At 34.8% G+C, this 23,593-nt stretch overlaps 1 protein-coding gene across 6 annotated transcripts in view; it reads right to left on the bottom strand.

Annotated features, from left to right (window-relative positions):
• Positions 1 to 23,593, bottom strand: part of Axdnd1 (axonemal dynein light chain domain containing 1) — an 88,607-nt gene that overhangs the window by 18,432 nt on the left and 46,582 nt on the right. For all 6 annotated transcript variants that reach the window (XR_005730910.2, XM_078022384.1, XM_078022386.1 and 3 more), the window contains 5 exons: positions 18,086 to 18,284; positions 15,702 to 15,795; positions 11,371 to 11,570; positions 10,033 to 10,129; positions 1,565 to 1,675 (listed from right to left, as the gene is read on the bottom strand). Coding sequence is in view for 5 of the 6 variants with exons in the window: in XM_078022384.1 (XP_077878510.1) it covers positions 1,565 to 1,675; positions 10,033 to 10,129; positions 11,371 to 11,570; positions 15,702 to 15,795; positions 18,086 to 18,284 (701 nt within the window). In the remaining variant the exon portion in view is untranslated. The remainder of the gene's footprint in view (positions 1 to 1,564; positions 1,676 to 10,032; positions 10,130 to 11,370; positions 11,571 to 15,701; positions 15,796 to 18,085; positions 18,285 to 23,593) is intronic.

Raw genomic sequence — 23,593 nt, 5'->3', positions numbered from 1 at the left:
ATTATATGACTTAGTTAAAGCCAAGAAAGTAAATCATATTCTAAAGTCAAACTTGCAAAGTGGTGCAAGGATAAGGGTTTAGGACAGTAAGACAGTAAGTTAGTTATAAAAAGAGGTTGGGCAAAATAAAGAACTCACCTCAAAGGCATAAAAATAGACATCCTATATCCCATGTTCTTGGTTAAAACGATCCAACATCATAAACATGTATTCTAAGTTAATATATAAATTTAATATTCTCAGTTTTTTAAAAAATCATATTTTTCTAGAACTCAATGATAAAATTATACAGAAGAATAAATAAGCAAGAAAAGCAAAAAAAAAAAATACCTGGAAAAAAGATCAATGAGAATGATTGGCCCTACCAGATATGAAAATATATCAGAAAGCCTCAAAAATTAAAATGTTGTGGTAATGACCCATAAATAGAAAAAAGCAATGGGTAAGGATAGAAAATCCAGAAAAAGACTTAGGTGGATGTGGTTGTTTTCAAATGCTGGGAATACTGTAATGTGAAAGGCAAAGCCACCTTATTTACATTAACCCAAAAGACTGAATTAGGACCTGTGGGTAGAAAAAGATAAAGTAGGCATATTATATTTAGTTTAATAGAAAGAATAATGTTCTAACAGTGTTCGCCAAAAGCAAATGGGATTAGAGATACTTTGACAAGGCAATAAAAAAATCACTGATGACCTTCGAGTACTTTTAGAGTTTTAATTAAAGTGATTGTGATGGGATTCTAAAAAATGGGAAAAATGAACCATGTTTATAGGTTGTTTTTACATAGATAAAATGGAACCATTAGAGAGAAAGATACTAAAGATAGATAGAAAAGAGAGAAGACTTTGGACATGAGATTAAATGTCCAAAGGAAAAAGTAACCAGGTGGAAAGACTAAGGCTGGAGAGATAGAAGGGTGAATACACAAGCAGGCATCTGAGGAAGTAGCAGGGAGCTTGTACTTGGAAGCCATTCTTCCCTTTTGAAGTAGGATTAAAAAATTACCTGCCATTTGTCTAATCCAATGGACTTCTATTCTTCCCTTCCCCACCTTCCCTTGTTGTGGGTTAACATCCACATACCAGCAAAAGGGGAATGAAGGGAAGGGGAGGGGGAGGGGAAAATAAGGACAGTAGAATTAATTGGACATAACTTTCTTAACCTTGAATATAAACATACGACCAGTGTAACTCCACATCATGTACAACCACAAGAATGGAATCCTAATTAGAATAAGTTATTCTCCATGTATGTACAACATGTCAAAATATACTCTGCGTCATGTATACCTAAAAAGAATAAATTTTTTAAAAACCACCTGCCAACAAAGTGAGGCAAAATGTTTGGGTAGGTGATTTTCTTCCTTAAAAGGGAGAAAAGTTGCCAATGCTCTTGATCAAATTCTCTTCTGATAGAGTAAAAATGAGGTTTTGCAATACTCAGTGGAAAAAGCTGCTTGAAACTCACCTAATGAAATACAAGAAGGACCTGAATAATGACCCAAATAATGACAGATCCCAGGCATCAAAGAAATTAAATAATGCTAACATATAACAAATACCTCTTCTTCAAGTAGTTTCTCTTTTTCTTCAGATGTCAATAACTTCACTTTTCTGCCTTTGATCTGAGAAAGGAGGTGAGTACATGTGTTGATCCACTCATAACATTCATTCTGAGAAGAGATACAAGAAAATTTCTATGTCGGAAAATATCAGATTAAACCAACTCAGTCATTCACTCCTACTGAGGAACAACTGAGTACAATTCTTCTAAATATAACTCCCTTCAATTAAATTTGTATTAGCACAGTTCAAAGACTGGTTCAGAAGCGATTTACTGTTAACATGGAATGTATCTCTTATTTGACCAAGTTTGAGATCAGGTTTATAACAGGATAAGGTATAATGATGTGCCATAAAACCAGATGCAGAAGAATTATTACTACTAACACTCTAAATTGTCTGTCCTGATAAACTGTATGTGAGTGACCAGTTCAACAATGATTGCATGACAATAACATGCACTTACATAATATATAATTATATGACAAACTCTAAGAAATGTAAATATATTAATTTGAGCCTCAATAAGAGGTACAAATTATTTTTATCCTCATTTTTTAAAGATGAGGAATATAACAGTTAAACATCTTGTTAAATATCCTGGATATATATAAAGCATAATTGGATTCTAATCTAGGTTGTGTTTTTTAAATTTTTTTTTGTAAATGTACACACAGTATATTTATTTTTATTAGTACTGAGAATTGAACCCAGTGCCTCACATGGTAGGCAAGTGCTTTACCACTGAGCCCAAGCCCCAGCCCTTGTCTGTGTTTTAACCAATATAGAAATATTACTCACAGTTGGGCACAGTGGCCCCTGCCTGTAATCCCAGCTACTTGGAAGACTGAGGCAGAAAGACCACAAACTAGAGGCCAGATTGAGACAAGACTCTGTCTCAAAAAATAGAAAAGGCTGGGGATGTAGCTCAGTGATTAAGCATCCCAGGTTCAATCCCTAGTACCAAAAAAAAAAAAAAAGGATCAAAAATCAAAATGTCATGGTAATGGCCCATTTAGAGAAATTAATCATTAAGAATAGCTTTCCTCTGCCACACCTTTCTGCCGTGATGTTCTGCCTTATCTCAAAGCAATGAAACTGGCCAACTATGGATGAACCTCTAAAATCATGAGCCCAAAATAAACTTTCCCTCCTCTAAGTTGTTCTTGTTGGACATTTTGGTCATAGTGACATAAACCTAACACAGGACAGATGCTTACATTCTGAATTCAATGGTTTAGGATGATGTCTTATTGCATATCACCAAAAGAACTGGACAAGGCAGATGATAAGTATTGGGTTTTACTCCTAACTTTACCTAATTAGTTGTGAGTTCTCGAGTAGATGCTTCATAGTCCTCATCTATTTTTAAAAAATGAAGTTGGTGGTTTATTCTAGGTGACCCTTATACATTCATGAACTAGAAAATGTTTAACAACCATCTTGGGGGTGGGGAGCCCTGATTTGTAGCAAATGCTGGTTCCCATGATATGAATGCTCCCACATCATAATTTCCATGATATTCATCAATTCCAAATGTTGTCACTAGGTGTACAATCAGCTCTTTTTAAACCCATGTAAGCATCCATTCCACCACTACCTTTAAGGATTCTTCCAGCTATAACATTTGATGAATATATTATTTACCTTCTTTCTTATACCTAGAACAAAATCATTAATTTAATTAATTTAATTTTATATTTTGGGCAGGGGCATGCTTAAAATTTAACCCAATGCGGCTTTACAATTGAGCTATATTCCCTAATCCTTTTTTTATTTTTTATTTTGAGACAGGTTCTCACCAATTTGCAGAGGCTGGCCTTGAACTTGTCATCCTCCTGTCTCAGCCTCCCAAATTGCAGAGATTATAGGCATGCCACTATGCCCAGCTGTGTTTATTAATTCTTAAAAAAATTAATGGTATTTTAAAATTTTTATTTCTTCAGAGTTAATTCACCATTCTCTTATTGAATGTACATACTATGAAGCAGATCCTAGTCATTCTCTTACAAACTTCTGAGACATTGAAAATATTTTTGTAAGACGACTTTTGATGGGGGAAAATCATTAGGAGTTTTTAATAAAAGTTTTACAGTGATCTGTAGAGTTAAGTTTTCCAGATTTAAGCAGGTTTTCCTTCAAAATCTTCAACATCACCCTTTATGAGGTATAGGAGAAGGTAACTTGGATGCCTAATCAATAAACACAAGTCCCTTTCCATGAATACTTTCCAAATTAATTCTAATAAAGTCTGATTCAGCATTATGTTAATAAATGCTTTTGGTAAAAAGCCAAAGGACTAAAATTTATTTCATGGGGTGAAGGAGGATTTAAGAAGCAAGATGTGATCCTAAATATTAAGCCCATTTTTGTTGATCAAAAAAAAGGAGAAACAGAAAGCTGTAGGAAGTAGTCTTTTATGGGTACAAGTAGGGAAAGCTGGAACTTTCTTGAATTTACCTGGTGGAACATCATGAGAAGCAAGTTTCTAGTACTACTCTTCAAAGTCATACTCCTTTTGGAGGACCAAATTCTGGAACTAGAAGTTTCTTGGGTGACATAAAGGAGGCAACTGCAGCCCAAGATGAATGGCCTTTATAGATTACAGAGGGGCAGAGATGGGTAAGAATGGCATGGAGGAAATTATGATCTGAGCAAAGAGCAGATGATCTGGAAAGATCTCTAAGTTATCTTTCATCAGGCTAGGATGGGTAAAAAAGTCTAGCACCTAAGAATGGGAGAGAAATACCTGCTAATACCAAGGAAATCGAGGACTTTTAGTTGGAGCTCTTAAAACTGACTTCTGGCTACAACCAACTCCAGGATTATAAGTGACTCTAATTGTAGGTACTGGAACATTAAAGATAGTTAACCTAAAGCACTCTTTTATTTATTGGGAGCGGGTGGTACTGGGGATTGAACTCGACCACTGAGCCAACATCCCCAGCACTATTTTATACTTTATTTAGAGACAGGGTCTCACTGAGTTGCTTAGCATCTCGCTTTTGCTGAGGCTGACTCTGAATTCACAATACTCCTGGCCACTGGGATTACAAGTGGCCAGCAAACCTAAAGCACTTTAAATGATATCTATCTATCTAGGGACTCTTTCCATGTTTTTAGCTGTTACTCCCGGTTGTACAGTACCAGTATACTTTTATTGAAGCCAATACTCCACTTTAATGCCTCCAAGCTTCAAATGAAACCTTAAGGACAAACAATTGTCATTACTAAGTGGAGTAGGTGATATACAGAAACCAGCTCCTTTCAGAAAACAGGCACAAGGACTGAGGCTTGTGGGGCACTGGGTTCCATCCTCAGTACCACATAAAAATAAATAAGGATATTGTGTCCATCTACAGCTAAAAAAAAAGAAGAAGAAGAAGAAAAGAAAGAAAACAGACACAAAGGCAAGGATCCTAGGACTGAGCCTTCCAGGAAAATGGTCTCCTGAATTTAACTGGAGCTCACTGTGGGAGGTCAAGGCTGGATCAAGATATGCCAGGATCAGTTGGGAGGTAAATACGGTCATCAGTCACTAGACTGACTTAGTAATCTTGGAGAACTAGAGAATTACCCATTTGAAATTTTGTGTTTTATGTAGGCTGTTTTGCCCGAAAAGTGGAGTAAAACTCCAAAACTTTACTTAGAAGCCTTCCCACTTCAGAACTCTGTCCAGAATCATGTGAATCTCCTTTATTGGAAAGGAATTCTCAAAACATTAGATTTTGGAAAACTATCACTAGTTATCCTAATAATAGCCTTTAGTAGGTTTTCAAGATGATGGTCTAGAGCATAGCTTCTTTTTTTTATTTTTAAAGAGAGAGAAAGAGAATTTTTTAATATTTATTTATTTATTTTTTAGTTTTCGGCGGACACAACATCTTTGTTTGTATGTGGTGCCAGGCCGCACGCATGCCAGGCGAGTGCACTACTGCTTGAGCCACATCCCCAACCCTAGAACATAGCTTCTTAAAATGCTAGAAAAAACATCTTAAAATGCTAGAAGGTGATGCCCACAGCATCACTGTATACCCACATTAGACAAGGCTTCTCCAGAAGACCATCTTTTACTCTTCACCTCATGGGATATAGATGGGGCCATCTGAGTCCCCAGAACCTGATGTCACAAAGATTCACATACCATAGAGGTCGTCTAGGAGATCATGGGATGGCACTAATGCATTTGAAACTAAGATAACTTCAATAAAACTGGAACTAGGGCTAGGGAAGTGGCATAGTGACAGAGCACTTGCCTAGCATGTGGGAGACACTAGGTTTGATCCCGGCACCACATAAAAATAAACATATAAAATAAAGGTATTGTGTCCATCTACAACTAAAAAAATAAAAAGTAAAAACTGGAACTAGCCACTCATTTTAGAGTGCTAAAGCACTCCAAGAGAAGTAGAGGTCTGTTTAGCCCCCTAAATAGTTTTATATATCCTGAAAGACCTCAGCTGCAGAATTAAATACAGGGCACATATTGTTTTAGAGAAAAAAGGTCCAAGCATGGGATTAGTTAGAACCTTATTTCTGATATAAGAGTAGATTCTCATTCATCTGATAATATTCTCCTAATTTATCACAGATCATTTGTAAAGGGTTAGTGATAAAGAGCTTAACAGAGGACCTAAGCAGTACCGATGGGAAATGTGGATCCTCAGAGAGATGATGAAGTCATGGGCCTTTGATCAGGGCCTGGGGTGGAATGGGCAATGAATGGCCCATAGTACAGTGCTTTCACAAGATCGAATACAGATGGTTTTACAGTATGCAGGTCCGCAGGTCCCCAGGTCCCCTTAGGAATGGCCCCTCACTATAGTATCCCTCCTATTGCTATTGCCTTAACTTTAATAGGGAAGTATACACCAAAGCGTCCTGAAGATCTTATTCTAAAATTGCCTTTATCTGGAAACATGGTCTCACCACACAGAGTTCTACCTCCTTTTAAATAAGTAATAATTAAGTATGACATGGAGCTGACCGTGGATCTTCACCACTATTCATGGCACATCCATCTGGCCAAAATCGGGATTTCCATCATTTCTGAGGGTACTGGTAGGGCTGGTTGTAGCAAGCCTAAAAAGATCCAAGCACATTTTTAGATGTGCAATGAGGATGGCAAGCTCCAAGGGGCTACTCGGTTCAGGGGCACATCAGTCTGTTGTGAAGAACACCCTGAAGCTTCTCAGAACCAGAACTGAAACGGATATGTTTCGTTCAACTCCCAGATAGGAAGTGAAACACACCTAGAGGAAAACACTTTCAAGGAGTTTCCCTCTCTGACATTATTCTAATTGTTCACACAGCATTTTCTTTTTTTAACTTTCTGCTAAATGAAATTTGCTATTTTAAATTTGGATTTAGCATCCATATTTATGAGGCTTATTTCCTCTATATTTATTGGGATTTTTTAAAAGAACTTTGTTAGCCATATGAAATAAACTGGGAAATCTTTTAATCATTATCTATATTCCTAAATTGTTTATATATCACAGGGATTACCCTTGCTCCTTCAAAGTCTAAAAACACTGTCTACAGAGTCCAGGTAATTTCTTTTATTTTTTTAAACTTAATGCATCAATTTCTTCTCTGAAAATTGGCCACTTTTCTCCTTCCAGAATTAGTGCTATTTATTTTATATTCTCCTACAAAGTCTCCATCTCCTAGAGACTTAAAAGCTTGCTAGCAAGATATTGTACATAATGTATGACTATGTGCGTGTGCGCGCGCGCAAAACACACACATATAATTTTTTTAGTACCAGGAATTGAACCCAGGGCACTTAACCACTGAGCCACATCCCAATCCTTTTTTATTTTGAGATAGGGTCTTACTAAGTTGCATACAGCCTGACTAAATTGCTGAGGCTGGCTTTGAACTTGTGATCTTTCTGCCTCAGCCTCCCAAGTCATTGAGACTGAGATGTACATAATTTTTAATAATACACTGTTTAAAAACTGTGAACTTGGTCATACATAAAAAAAGCATAACACACATACATGCCATTTAATAAGAACATTCATTTAAACAGCACAAGGTGAAGAACAGAAAATTACTTGCATTCTATATGCCAGTTATCGCATACCATATTATCCATTCGCTGTTTATGGATATTTGAACTATTTCTACTTTGGAGATACTACTAAGGATATTCTCAATATGTCTCCCAGTCTAGTGAATTTGTTGCAAAATCTTCTCAAGTTATTATAGATATACAAATAGAAATGTTACGTTCCTGGGTGTGGGAATCCAACTTTTAATAAGTAACGCCCACTGATTTCCAAATGGGACACATACATTTACATTTTTACAGGCAGTGTCCAGAGTACCTGTTGTTTACCCCATTCTTGTTAACACTTCTGCATTGTCAAATTTTGTATGTTTTACCAATTTGATAGGTAAGCAATTGATATTAATTTATGTTTCCCTGATCACTTGTGAAATTGAGGCATCATTTCAAATGTTAGCCAATTGGATTTTCTCTTTTGTGAAGTATACGTTCAAATTTTGTCCACTTTTTTCTATGGGGTTATTTTCATATTATTGATCACAGAAGGCCATTTCATATTCAGGATACTTGTGTTTTATCAGTTATAGGTGTTGCAAATGTATTCTTCTAATCTGTGGCTTGTTTCTGGTTTTGATACATTTTTTAGAAGTTCTTAAATTTAAGATAATCAAATTATAATCTTTTCTTTTAGTGCTTTTTTATTTTGATAAAAATAAAATTTAAAATATTTTCTACCCCAAGATCTTAGAGATACTATCTTTTAAAATCTTTAAAATTTGGGGGCCTCTTGGTGAATTCTATCAAACTTTCATGGCAGAAATAATATTCAATTCTAAACAAATTGTTCAATAAAATAGAAATGTAAGAGATACTTCTCAACTCATTACGCTGAATCATAAGCCAGTATTACCCTGGTATCAGAACCAAATACATTACAAGACAATGTATGTAATCAACATCCCTGTGAACATCAATGTAAAAAATCTAAACAAAATTTTTATTAATTGAGTTTGTGATACATAGAAGGATGATAATACCTCATGATCAAGTAGAGTTTATTCCAGTAATTAAAAGTCACTCTGACATTCAAGTTTTAAAAGTCAATCAATGTAATTCAACAAACTTAAAAGGCAACTCAAGGTCATCCCAAATTGATGTAGAGAAAGAACTTGATGAAATTCAATATCCTTTCCTGACTGAAAAAAATAATTCAGTAAACATGGAATAAAAGGAACTTTCTCAATCTAATAAAGGGCATCTTACATATGATCAATCGATTTTTTAACAAAGATGCAAAGGCATCTTGATAGAGAAAAAAGGACAGTCTTTTCAACAAACGGTTCCCAAACAATTAGATATCCAAATGCTCCAAAAGGAACTTCGATCCATACCTGGAATCATATATGAAAATATTTCAACTCAAAATGAGTCATAGACCTGAGTATAAAGTCTAAAACTATAAAACTTCTAGAAAAAAAATAGGAAGAAAATCTTTGGGATGTTATACAAAAATTTCCTTAAGTATAATACCAAAAGCTAGATCCATAGAAGAAAAAAAAAAAAAGCTTGAACTTCATCAAAATTAAGATCTTCCCATCTTTCAGTCACTATTAAGAGAAGGAAATTAAAAAATCACAGATTGGGAGAAAATATTATAAAATCATATATCTGGCAAAAAAAAACACTTGGTATTTATAATATATAAAGAACCCCTAAAACTCAATAATAATTAAACAAACAAGACATTACTGGGCCAAAGATTTGAACATATATTTCATGACAGACAATGTAAAGATGAAAAATAAGCAAAAGAAATGTCATTAAGGAAATGAAAATTAAAACCACAGTAACATATCACTACCCACCTAATTAAAATGTCAAAAAATTAACTTATTATTATCATTATAAGTGTCAGTAAGTATATAAAGCAACCAAGACGCTCATTCACTGCTGAATGCTTTAGCCACTCCAGAAAACTCACACATTCCATTCTTAGATATTACCCAAGAGAAATGGGGATAAAAGTCTATTCAAAGACATATACATAAATATGCACTGAAGCTTTGCTTTTAATGATAAAACATTAGAAACAATTCAAATGCCCACCAATAGATAATGGATAAATAAATTATGTATATCCCTATAACAAAATATATATCTGTGTATATGTATTTTATTATATGTTAACTAGCACTAAAAAGTATCAACCTTAGATAAAAGCAACATGTATAAATATCAAAATAAATGTTTAGTCAAAAAAGTCAGACCAAAAAATTATATTCTATATGATTCCATTAACATAAATTCTAGAAAATAAAAAATAATCTTTGGTGTTAAAAAGTGGACCAGATATTGCCTGGAGATAGGATGAGGTTGAAAGGAGAGGCTACAAGGTGCACACCCTTGAGTCATTGGATATCTTCAAAACAAAGTGGAAGAAAGAAGTATTACCTTCATCCTATCCAGCTCCCGAAGCTCCTTAGCAGGATTACTTTGTGACTGTGCTGCTTGAGTCAGAGCCATTGCTGTTACCATCCCTTTACAACAACTGCAAAAAACCAAACCAAACAATAATATCCGCAAAACAAAGTACAGGGAAAAGGAAAAATCACACTCAGTTCTATGGTTTAGATGAGTATCGCCCCAAAGGCCCATGTGTTAACACTTGGCTCCAAGGTGGTACTATTGGGAGGTGGTGGAACTTTCAGGAGGTGGGGCCTCAGGGGAGTTCCTTAGGTCACTGGTGATGTGCCCTTGGAGGGGATTGTGGGACCTCAGTCTCTTTCTTTTCCTCTTCCTCTTCTGCTGTTTGGCTCATGAAGTGAGCAGTTTTGTTCTACCATGCTCTCTTACAATGATTGACATGCCACCTCGCCACAGATCCAAAGTACTGGGGTCAGGAACTGTAAACTTACCTTAGTCTCCTGGGTAGCTGGAATTACAGGTATGAGCCACCTCCAAAACCATGAGCCGATATAAACCTTTTCTATTTATATGTTAATTATCTCAGGCATTTCATTATAGTAATGGGAAGTTAACAAATATTTTTAGCGTGAACTATTTGTTATTGGTTCCACTAAGTGTTTAAAATCCAGATACAGTGGGAATTAACCATAGTAATTCAGCTACAGGCTCACCAAGAAGAACATTTTGTCCCTTCCTAAATTTTTCACCATTTTCCTCTTCCTCTCCTCTACTTCTTTCACCTTGGTCCATTGGCAAACTTAAATTGAAGGAAAACTCTGACTAGACTGTAAGAGCTACTTCCCAAAGTTCAAATAATCATTGTGACCATCTTCATTGTAGTTAACAGATTATACTCATCTTTATTTGATGTGACTTTTCTAGATTTTCAGATACAACAATTTTTTTTTCATTTTTAAGAGATATTTTGTGGCATTTAGTCAAACATTCAAAAGCATACATCCAATTTTGCAGGGAATTACACAAAAATCACAAGCTTCTTTAAATGTCTCATGCAAGGTGTATCTTACTTAGACAAGCAAGTTGATCTTTTTATTTTAAACTAATTCTCACCCTCATATAAACATAGTTCTCATCCTTCCTATGCTAACATTGTTTCTAAAAGAATTCTAATAGGCTAGGAAAGAACACCAAAATCTCATATCTCAACTGGGCAGAGTGTTGAAGTCAGATGAGAAATTAAAATAGTATTTCTTTGAAGATTTTAAAATAACCCCTACTGCTGCTACTTTGCTGTCCTTCTTGTCTGCCTTCTGTATATTTAATTTTTAAATGAGCAGCAATAAAATAACCAGACAGTTTTACCTGATCAAATAGGTGGAGTACTGGGACAACTTTCTTGCCAGTGCAGTCGCATCTAGCTCCAACTGCATAACTCTTATATTTCGTTTCTCAGCACTTTCCTCCTCCAATTTTGGAAGAGTGTTTTGGTCAGTAAAGTCAGGAACCATTATAATCAGCATATTTACCATCCACTGGACCATAGAAATGTGCAACTCATCCATCTGTAAAAAATTATCATAACACAAATGACCCATTTTAAATAAAAACGGTAAAAATTATACCACATTTAAAAACAGAAATGATCATACCTCTGTTCAAGTTTTAACAATCCCATGATTCTTAAGGAACTCAAATAATCACCACTTATCTAGTGTAACCCCCTTTTCTTCTGCACTGTTCTACATTAAACTAGTCTCTTATTCTTTAGGTTGGCAAGGATACTAGCATCTTAAAGCTACAGTTCCCAAGTTTCCTTCGGTGCACCAAGACATTCCAGCGTTCCACAGAAAACTCATGAGGATGCTGCAGGGTTTTTAATTGAGGGAGACAATGATATATGACATCTGCGGGTACAGAGTGAACTAAACATAGATCGCAATGTCAACATCAAATGCATAGCCACTTTTAATGACATCATCTTTTCTTTTTACGTGTTTTTATTGGTGCATGGTAGTTGTATATGTTGATGGGATTTGTGGTTACATATTTGAACATGTACACGATATAACAATATAATTTGGCCAACATCACTCCCCAGCACCTCCCCCATTCCTCCCTGCCATTCAGGGAGTTACGAATTTGTTGAAAATGATACATAAATCATATTTTAAAAGTCTCAAAGCATATATTTAAAAATCTAGAAGTAGGGCTGGGATTGTAGCTCAGTAGTGAAATGCTTGCCTAACACATGTAAGGCTGGTTCAATTCTCAGCACCACATAAAAAATAAGAAAATAAAGGTATCATGTCCATACAACTAAAATTTTAAAAATATAGAAATAAAGTTCTAATCTGTTATAAAAATTTACAAATAAGGACTGGGATTGCGGCTCAGCGATAGAGTACTCGCCTAGGACATGCGAGGCCCTGGGTTCCACCCTCAGCACTACATAAAACTAAATAAATAAAGATATTGTGTCCAACTACAACTAAAAAATAAATATTTTTTAAATCTTACAAATAAAATATTTTGATTAACTGGGATATAGAAATGCTACATTGTCTAGTGTTTGCAAAAGGAACTGTGACTTGATAGAAGGAAAATTTTCCTAGTCAATTAAGAAGAAACCATTCTAGGGCTGGGGTTGTGACTCAGGGGTAGAGTGCTCATCTAGCATGTGTGAAAGGCCTTGGGTTCAATCCTCAGCACCACATAAAAATAAATAAAATAAATGTATTGTGTCCAACGACAATTAAAAAACAAATATTTTTTTTAAAAAAAGAAATCATTGCGTAATTAATAGAATTGAAAATTGAGTGTTAAATGATGCAATTTGTTTAGATTCATCTCTTTGTGAACTATCATTTCAACAATGACTCATTTAAAACAACTACTGAAGTAAACTGAACTAAGAAGCAGACCTTCAACTATCAATAAAATAGTAACCTTGTAATTATGTAAATTATAAAACCTGTTCAATAACATCAGTTTGGGTTTTTTGTTTTTTTTTTTTTTTTTGGTACTGGGGATTGAACCCAGGGGCACTTGACCATTAAGCCACATCCCCAGTCCTATTTTATATGTTATTCAGAGACAGGGTCTCACTCAGTTGCTTAGCACCTCGCCATTGCTGAGGCTGGCTTTGAACTCGAGATCCTCCTGTCTCAGCCTCTGGGGCCACTGAGATTACAGGTGTGTGCCACTGCACCCGGCCAGTTTTTTAACTATTACTAAAACTTATTTGAAAATATTATTTATCCCTTTTGACTTTTTGGCATAAGTTTTATGACATATAAAACTTTTCAATGGAGTAATTCTGGCAGGCAAATTAAAAATTGTAAGTTACAAATTACTTGCTCAAAGATTATTTTGCTTATAGAATTACATGATAAAAAAATGTTCACTACATCATGTACAATCAGAAGAATGAGAGATTATACTCCATTTATGTATGATGGGTCAAAATGCATTCTACTGTCATGTATAACTAAAATTAGAATAATTTATTTAATGAAAATTGAAATAAAAAATAAAATAAATGTTCAGAGGCCACTGTTTTGGACAGCCAAGCATCATAGATTAAATAGAGTAAGAGGGCAAAGGAAAAACAATAAAACTAAAGGTCGGACAATGGATCAGAAAGGAAAAACTGCTTGGTGAGTGAAAAAAAAAGACAAATTTTATATTTTTAAATTCTTGTACCAGTTAATATGGATACACAGAGTTCCTGAAGGAGCTTACAATCTTTTCAGTTTTCCACACAGACTAATTTTAATAATGCAGTGTTAAAATAGAGGTATATTGTTATGATTTGGATGTGAGGTATCCCCCAAAAGTTTATGTGTGAAACAATGCAAGAAGGTTTAGAAGAGAAATGATTGGTTCTTGAGAGCCTTGACCCAATCAGTGAATTAATCCATGATGGGATTATCTGCATGGTGGCTGAAGGTGGGTGGGGTGTGGCCAGAAGGAGCAGGTCACTGGGGATGTGCCTTTGGGGTAAGTATTTTGTATCTGGCAAGTGGAGTCTCTCTCTACTTCCTGATGGTCTTGTGAGCTGCTTTCCTCCACTATACTATTCTGCCATGATGTTCTGCCTCACCTCAAGCACTAAGGAATGGACTCTGTTGTCTCTGAAACTGTGAGCCCTCTAATAAATTTTTCCTATTGTATAATTGTTTTGGTCTGGTCTTTTTGTCACAGCAGCAAATAAAGCTGATTAAAACATATACTATGAGTATATAAAAGCATTTCTATCTATATTATAAAAACTGAACTTCTAGAATACCAAAAAAAAAATGATTTCAAGATTTCATGGAGATCAAACCCTAATAGTAAACTGAGTATTTTGCCAAGATGGGTTTAATATAGCAACACCATAAGACACCAACAATGCCAGAATGTTCTTCCTAGCTTCATTCAACAAAAATTGAGTCCCACATGCACTCCATCTCCCTTTTTCTTTTTCATTTTTTGTTGTCTCTCAAAAGACAATGGAATTTTCCCCAACCCTAAGGATCCTACGGATCTGTACTTCCAGACTTAACATATTTACCCCTCAATTCTTGGTGTCTACAGGTTGATAACAAGTTGACAGAATTGTAATGTTTTTTTTTTTTAATTTTTTAGATGTAGTTGAACACAATACCTTTATTTTATTCATTTATTTTTATGTGGTGCTAAGGATCGAACCCAGGGTCTCGCATGTGCAAGTTAAGCACTCTACCGCTGAGCCAGAACCCCAGCCCAGAATTGTAATGTTTCTTCAGCAGTTGTTCCCATATAACATGGTGTTGCTGCCTTTCAAATTCCTAACTTAAGCAATATTAAAATGACTTAAGTTTATTGATTCTATAAGATCAAATACTTGCATCTCTTATAATAAGAGATTCCTATGTACATTCTGATTCTAAAAAGAGTTGGCAGTAAGAGTAAATGTAGTAAACTAAGACATCCTTGGAAATCATTATTTAATATTTACTAGCTTATGGATTTATTAATCCATAAGCTTTGGTTTTTTTCACAATTGCAGAATAATTCTGTTTTTCTAGTAATTATAGACCAACAGTACTGATGCATCTCGCTTTTCACCTAACATGTTCAGGTAGGGACTGAAGGAATGACAGAAATACAATCCTACAAAAGTCTTTAAAATGGCCATATCCCTGACTAATGCCATTGAGGAAAACAATGTCAGTATACTTAGCAAAGAGTAAAGATAATACTTAGAACTTTAAAACTCCATTCCAGATGCAAGAACATTATGCATTTAAAAATATATTGAGGTCACATAGATGTATAACCAATGTGATCCTGCAATCTGTACACGTGGAAAAATGAGAATTCATACCCTATTTGAATCAAATGTATGATATGTCAAGATCATTGTATTGTCTTGAGCAACTAATAAAAAAATAAAAATATACTGAGGGGCTGGGATTGTAATTCAGTGGTACAGCACTTGCCTAGCATGTGTGAAGTACTAGGTTCAATTCTCAGATCCACATATAAATAAATAAAATAAATTTTGACATTGACAACTTAAAAAAAATCAATTGAAAAGCTAATATATAAGCTTCTGTTTTGTTCTCCCAATCTCCTGCTTCAGTTGTATATGTAGAAACTGGTTTGCCCTTAAAGAAAACCATCAGCAAAGGCAAAAAATAATCTCACAAAGTCTTATTCATACATACGTGGCGCTGAAGTTCAATGTTCCCATTGTTAATTTCATTGTCTATCTTCAAAATCCATTGTTGAATCACGTTAAATATGTGTTCTTGGAATAGTCTGAAAGAAAAATCAGGCAAAATAAACTTAGAGTACACAAGTAACTATCAGCTAAGAGAAAGGGTTTTATTTGATTGAGCATAATAAACTTGGGTGTTGACAACTGAGTACTCAGGCAAAGGTGAATCAAAGTCTTGAATTATCTGGTGTGAAGGCTTTCCTAATGCCCTGGTAGGGAGGAAGTGGCACCATACCCACCTTGGACAATTCTATTTGGCAGCTTTTAATTGCTGGAGCCGAAATATCTGACAAAAATAATTTAGAGGAAGGAAAAAAGGGCTCAAAACTTCAGAGGTTTCAGTTTATGCTCAGCCAACTCCTTTGATGTAGACCTGAGGTAAGCAAAACATCATGGCAGACCTGAAGTGAGGCAAAACATGTGGTGGAGGAAAGCTACTCAGTTGTGGCAAGCAGAAAGGAGAGAGAGGGAGAAGGAGAGGAGAAGGGGAGGGAGAGAGAGCAGACAGACCAACCAGGGATAAAAATATAATCTACAACGTCATGCACCCATTGACCTACTTCCTCTAGCCATGTCTACCTGTCTACAGTTACCACTCAGTAATCCATTCAAATTATTAATCCACAAATGAACTGATCCACTGATTAGGTTATGACTTTCATAATTCAATCATTTCACTTCTAAACATTGCCTTACAGATGAGCTTTTCAGGGGATACCTCATATCCAAACCATGACAGACAATATAGATCTTACCTCCAATATTAGCTCTCTGTTATAACAATTTACACCTTTACATTCACTCCCAGGTCACTAGGAACTACTCATATGAAGAGAATTGATTTTAAAGTTGACTTCCAGCATTGACAGTGGGAAGAGGAAGGCTGCCCACCAGTGAAATTGTTGAAAATTATTTTTCTTTAACAAACCATTTAAAGCCTCTGGAAATGGTGAGAAAGAGAAAGGAATAAAAAGAAAAAAACACATTCAAAGAAATAATGACTGAAAACCTCCCATCTGTATTGAGAGAGAATAACTAACATATCAGAAGTTTAGCAATATCCAAGTAGGATAAACACAAAAAGATCCACACATATATCAGACTAAAAATGCCAGAAGTCATTGATATAGATAATGTGCAAAGTCATAAAGAAAACATCAATTAATTTAAAGACCAGAATAATACAAAGTATATACTCGCAGCACAGTGAAATGAAATTACAAGTCAAAATAGGGTAAAAGTAGCAAACCATATAAATATGTGAAAATTAAATAACACAGTCCTAAACAACAAATTCGTCAATTAATAAATCATGAAAGAAATCATAAAACACTTTGAGATCAATGAAAACGAAAGTACAACTATCAAAACTTATAGACTGAAACTAAAGCCGTCCTTAGAGGGAAATTTACAGCTGTAAATGCTGATGGTAAGAAACAAATGTCTAGAATTAATAACGTAACAGTTCACTGTAAGACTATGGAAAAGATTTAGTAAAATAAAATCTAAAGAAAGCAAAAGGAAGAAAATCATAATGGTCAGAGTACAAATTAATACTATAAAAAATACTAGAGAAAATCAATGAAATCAAAAGAGAAGTCTTTGGAAAGATTAATAAACATTTAGCTAGATTTACCAAGAAAAAACAGAAGGCTCAAATTTACTAAAATCAGAAATGAGAGATGGGACACTAGTACTGATCTTTCAGAAATAAGAAGATCATGAGGAAATACTGACATGGTCTGGATATGGTTTGAGTGTGTCTAGCAAAGATTCAGGTGTTGGAAGTATGTCCTCCAATGTGGTAATGGAACCTTCAAAGGGTGGGGACTAGGAGAAGGCAATTAGGTCAGTAGGGTGCCAAAAGGAATTAATGGAGTTCTTATGGAATCTTAGTTAGCTCCTGCAAGAGTGAGTAGTTAGGAATAGTGAGCCAGACCCCTCCGGCTTCCTGTCTTGCCATGTGATCTCTCCCTCTTGCATGGTGCCATATGCTGTGAGCCCTCACCTGAGGCAGCATTTGATGTTTAGACTTTTAGCCTCCAAAACTATGAGCTAAATAAACTTTTCTTTATAAGCCACCAACCTCCAATATTTTGTGGTAGTAACAGAAAATGAACTAATTTACTGGGAAACAGCTGAATTATATGAAGCATCTTTTTGAGGTGATAAAATGTTCTAAAATTGACTGCAGTGGCCCAAATCTATAAATGTACTGAAAACCACTGAATTACACACTTTAAAAGGGTGAAATGTATAGCATGTGAATTATATTTCAATAAAGGTTTTAAAAACATACTCTCAAAAGGCAGAGAACTCATGGGAACTTACGGACCAGAATCCACATCCATGTGCTGTGGAACAGTGCCAATAATGTTTATCAGTGAATCCAACCGAGGTTTCATTTCATTAATTTTTTTATCAACTCCCTCCCATTCTTCAAGAAAGAAAGCAAAAGACTCCACGTTTTCCAACTTGTAACAGCAGAAATCAAGAGTACCAACCATATTTGGAATCATTTTAGAGATGCCTAGAAAAGTAAGAAAAGCATGACTGTTAGAAGTATTCGCAAGACTGCTACTTTAGTACTAAAATATAAAATCCAACAGGGCATGGGCATATTTTTTCATCTTTTATTATCTTACAATTTGCCTAGCAGAGAACCTTGAAAAGATTAGTTCCTAAATGAACATTTAGTGAGTTTCCATTGTGCAAATTAGAACTTTTATGACTAATGAATGATTAATAAATTCTTTTATGATTTATACTCTTTAGTTTCTTATTTCCTCAGTAGAGAATCAAATGCATTAAAAACACAATCAATCAACAAGAACGTGCCCTAAAAGGTATTATTATTCTGTTACAATTATGATGATGATAAACAGCTTCTTCGTGATTATGGGACATTTAATAACAGAAATGAGAATACATATGGTTCTTAAGTCATTTTTTTAAGTCACTGATAGGTTTGCATGAAGTTCATAGTTTTTTTTTTTGAGATTTAAATAGCACATGTTTACTAAAAACAGAGATAAGTGAAACAACATAGAAACTGCTATTGATAATATCTTGGAGTCTATTTTTTATGTAAATTTGTTTATTTATATGACAGAATGCATTATAATTCTTATTACATATACAGAGCACAATTTTTCATGTCTGGTTACATAGTTTCATATCTCTGTATACTTAGTATATTCACACCAATTTGTGTCTTCATACATGTACTTTGGATAAAAAGGATCATCACATTCCAACATCAATAATTACCCCATGCCCTTCCTTCCCCTCCAACCCCTCTGCCCTATCTAGAGTTCATCTATTCCTCCCATGCTCCCACTCCCTATCCCACTATGAATCAGCTTCCTTATATCAAAGAAAACATTTAGCATTTGGTTTTTTTGGATTGGCTAACTTCACTTAGCCAATCCATTTACCTAACTCCATCCATTTACCTGCAAATGCCATGATTTTATTCTCTTTTATTGCTGAGTAATATTCCATTGTGTATATACGACACTTTTTTTAATCCATTCATCTATTGAAGGACATCTATGTTGGTTCCACGGTTTAGCTATTGTGAATTGTGCTGCTATGAACATTGATGTGGCTGTGTCCCTGTAGTATGCTGTTTTTAAGTCTTTTGGGTATAGACCCAGGAGAGGGACAGCTGGGTCAAATGGTGGTTCCATTCCCAATTTTCCAAGAAATCTCCGTACTGCTTTCCACATTGGCTGCACCAATTTGCAGTCCCACCAACAATGTATGAGTGTGCCTTTTTCCCCACATCCTTGCCAACACTTATTGTTGTTTGTATGCAAAATAGCTGCCATTCTGACTGAAGTGAGATGAAATCTTAGAGTGGTTTTAATTTGCATTTCTCTAATTGCTAGTGATGATGAAGATTTTTTCATGTATTTGTTAATCGATTGCACATCATCTTCTGAGAAGTGTCTGTTCAGGTCCTTGGCCCATTTATTGATTGGGTTATTTGTTTTTTTGATGTTTAGCTTTTTGAGTTCTTTATATACCCTAGTGATTAGTGCTCTATCTGATGTGTGAGGGGTAAAGATTTGCTCCTAAGATGTAGGCTCTCTATTCACCTCACAGATTGATTCTTTTGCAGAGAAGAAGCTTTTTAGTTTGAGACCATCCCATTTATTGATTCTTGATTTTAATTCTTGTGCTACAGAAGTCTTATTAAAGAAGTTGGGGCCTAATCCTACATGATGGAGATTAAGGCCTACATTTTCTTCTATTAAACGCAGGGTCTTTGGTTGAATTCCTAAATCCTTGATCCATTTTGAGTTTTGTGCACGATGATGGATAGGGGTTTAATTTCATTTTGTTGCATGTGGATTTCCAGTTTTCCCAGCACCATTTGTTAAAGAGGCTATCTTTTCTCCAATGCATGTTATTGGCACTTTTGTCTAATATAAGATACTTGTAGTTTTGTGGGTTAGTCTCTGTGTCCTCTATTCTGTACCACAGGTCTACCAGTCTGTTTTGGTGCAAATACCATGCTATTTTTGTTACTATTGCTCTGTAGTATAGTTTAAGGGCTGGTATAGGGATGCCATCTGCTTCACTCTTCCTGCTAAGGATTGCTTTAGCTATTCTGGGTCTCTTACTTTCCAGATGAATTTCATGATTGCTTTCTCTATTTCTATGAGGAATGTCATTGGGATTTTGATCGGAATTGAATTAAATCTGTATAGTGCTTTTGGAAGTATTGTCATTTTGATAATATTAATTCTGCCTATTCAAGACCAAGGTAGATCTTTCCATCTTCTAAAGTCTTCTTTGATTTCTTTCTTTAGGGTTCTGTAATTTTCATTATATAGATGTTTCCCCTCTTTTGTTGATTCCCAAGTTTTTTTGAGGCTACTGAGAATGGGGTAGTTTTTCTCATTTCCCTTTCTGAGGATTTATCACTGATTTACAGAAATGCCTTTGATTTATAGGTGTTGATTTTATATCCTGCTACTTTGCTGGATTTATTTACCAGTTCTAGGAGTTTTCTGGTGGAACTTTTAGGGTCTTCCAGGTATAGAATCATATCATCAGCAAATAGTGCCAATTTGAGTTCTTCTTTTCCTATGTGAATCCCTTTAATTTCTTTCATCTGTCTAATTGCTCTGGCCAGTGTTTCAAGAACTATGTTAAATGAAGTGGTGAAAGAGAGCATCCCTGTCTTGTTACAGTTTTTAGAGAGAATGCTGTCAATTTTTCTCCATTTAGAATGATGTTGGCCTGGAACTTACCATAGATAGCCTTTATGATGTTGAGATATGTTCCTGTTATCCCAAATTTTTCTAGTGTTTTGAACATAAAGGGGTGCTGTATTTTGTCAAATGCTTTCTCTGCATCTATGTAGATGATCATATGATTCTTATCTTTAAGACTATTGATATGATGAATTACATTTATTGATTTCCATTTGTTGAACCAAAATTACATCCCTGGGATGAATCCCACTCAATCATGGTGCATGATCCTTTTTGATGTTTTCTGATGTGCCAGGATTTTATTAAGAATTTTTGCATCTATGTTCATTAGAGATATTGATCTGAAGTTTTCTCTTTTTGATGTATCTTTGCCTGGTTTTAGAGTGATATTGGCTTCATAGAATAAGTTTGGAAGTGCTGCCTCTTTTTCTATTTCCTGAAATAAATTGGAGAGTATTAGTATTAGTTCTTCTTTAAAGGTTTTGTAGAACTCGGCTTTGTATCCATCCAGTCCTGGGCTTTTCTTACTTGGTAGACTTTTGATGGCATCTTCTATTTCATCACTTGAAACTGATCTGTTTCAATTCTGTATATTATGTATATCGATGCCTTTGATATTTTCTATTTCATTGGAGTACAGGTTTTCAAAATAATTTCTAATTATCTTCTGTATTTCTGTAGTGTCTGTCATGGTATTTCCTTTTTCATCACATATGTGATTTTTCTCTCCCCTTCTCTTCATTAGCATAGCTTAGGGTCTGTCAATTTTTTTTTCAAAGAACCAACTTTTTGTTCTGTCAATTTTTTTCAATTGTTTCTTTTATTTCAATTTCATTGATTTCAGCTCTGATTTTAATTATTTCCTGTCTTCTGTTGCTTTTGGTGTTGATTTGTTCTTTTTCTAGGGCTTTGAGATATAATGTTAAGTCATTTGTTGACTTTTTCTTCTTTTAAGGAATGAACTCCATGCAATGAACTTTCCTCTTAGAACTGCTTTCATATTGTCCCAGAGATTTTGATATGTTGTATCTGTGAATGTATCATTCACTTCTAAAAACTTTTTAATCTCCTCTATGTCTTTCATAATCCATTTTTCATTCAGTAGTATATTATTTAGTTTCCAGGTGTTGGAGTGGATTTTATTTCTTATTTTATCATTGATTTCTAATTTCATTCCATTATGATCTGATAGAATGCAGGGTAATATCTCTACTTTTTTATATTTGCTAAGAGTTGCTTTGTGGCAAAGCATATGGTCTATTTTAGAGAAGGATCCATGTGCTGCTGAGGAAAATTATCTCATTGAAGGTTGGAATATTCTATATGTCAGTTAAGTCTAAGTTATTGATTATATTATTGAGTTCTATAGTTTCTTTGTTCAGCTTTTGTTTTGAAGATCTATCTAGTGATGAAAGAGGTGTGTTAAAGTCACCCAAAATTATTGTGTTGTAGTCTATTTGACTCTTGAACTTGAGAAGAGTTTGATGAACATAGCTGCTCTGTTGTTTGGGGCATATATATTTACAATTTTTAAGTCTTTTTGGTGTATGGTTCCCTTGAGGAGTATGTAGTGTCCTTCTTTATCCTTTCTGATTGACTTCAGTTTGAAGTCTACTTTATTTGATAAGAGGATGAAAACCACTGCTTGCTTCCACAGTTCATGTGAGTGGTATGATTTTCCCCAACCCTTCACCTTCAGTCTGTGAATTTCTTTTTCTAGGAGATGTGTCTCTTGGAGGCAGCATATGGGTCTTTTTTTTTTTTAATCCAATCTGCTATTCTATGTCTTTTGATTGGTAAATTTAGGTCATTAACATTCAGGGTTATTATTGAGACATGATTTGCATTCTTAGCCATTTTTGTTTATTTTTGGTATTTAATGTGACTTGATTTATCCTCTGATTAGATTTTCCTTTAGTGTAATCCCTCCCTCTGCTGATTTTCATTATTGTTTTTCATTTCCTCTTCTTGGAATATTTTGCTGAGGATGTTCTGTAGTGCAGGCTTTCTAGTTGTAAATGCTTTTAATTTTTGTTTATCATGGAAGGTTTTTATTTCATCATCAAATCTAAAGCTTAGTTTTGCTGGATATAAGATTCTTGGTTGGCATCCATTTTCTTTCAGAGCTTGGTATATGTTGTCCCACAATCTCCTGGCTTTGAGGGTCTGGGTTGAAAAATCTGCTGAGATATGAGTTGATCTCCATCTAAATGTGATCTGATTCCTCTCTCTTGCAGCTTTTAAGATTCTATCCTTATTCTGTATGCTGGGTATTTTCATTATAATGTGCCTTGGTGTAGATCTGTTGTAATTTTGTACATTTGGTGTCCTGAAACTCTCTTGTATTTGGTTTTCCAATTCATTCTTCATGCTTGGGAAATTTTATGATGTTATCTCATTGAAGAGAGTGTTCATTCCTTTGGTTTGAAATTCTGTGCCTTCCTCTATCCCAATAACTCTTAGATTTGATATTTTGATGCTGTCCCATAATTCTTGGATGTTCTGTTCATGGTTTCTAATTGTCTTCACTGTGTGATCAACTTTATTTTCCAGATTGTATACTTTGTCTTCATTATCTGATGTTCATGTTCTTTCTTCCAAGTGATCTAGT

This window comes from Ictidomys tridecemlineatus, chromosome 10, assembly GCF_052094955.1.
Source record: "Ictidomys tridecemlineatus isolate mIctTri1 chromosome 10, mIctTri1.hap1, whole genome shotgun sequence".
NCBI lineage: Eukaryota > Metazoa > Chordata > Mammalia > Rodentia > Sciuridae > Ictidomys > Ictidomys tridecemlineatus.
This window is presented reverse-complemented; position numbering and strand designations above follow the sequence as displayed.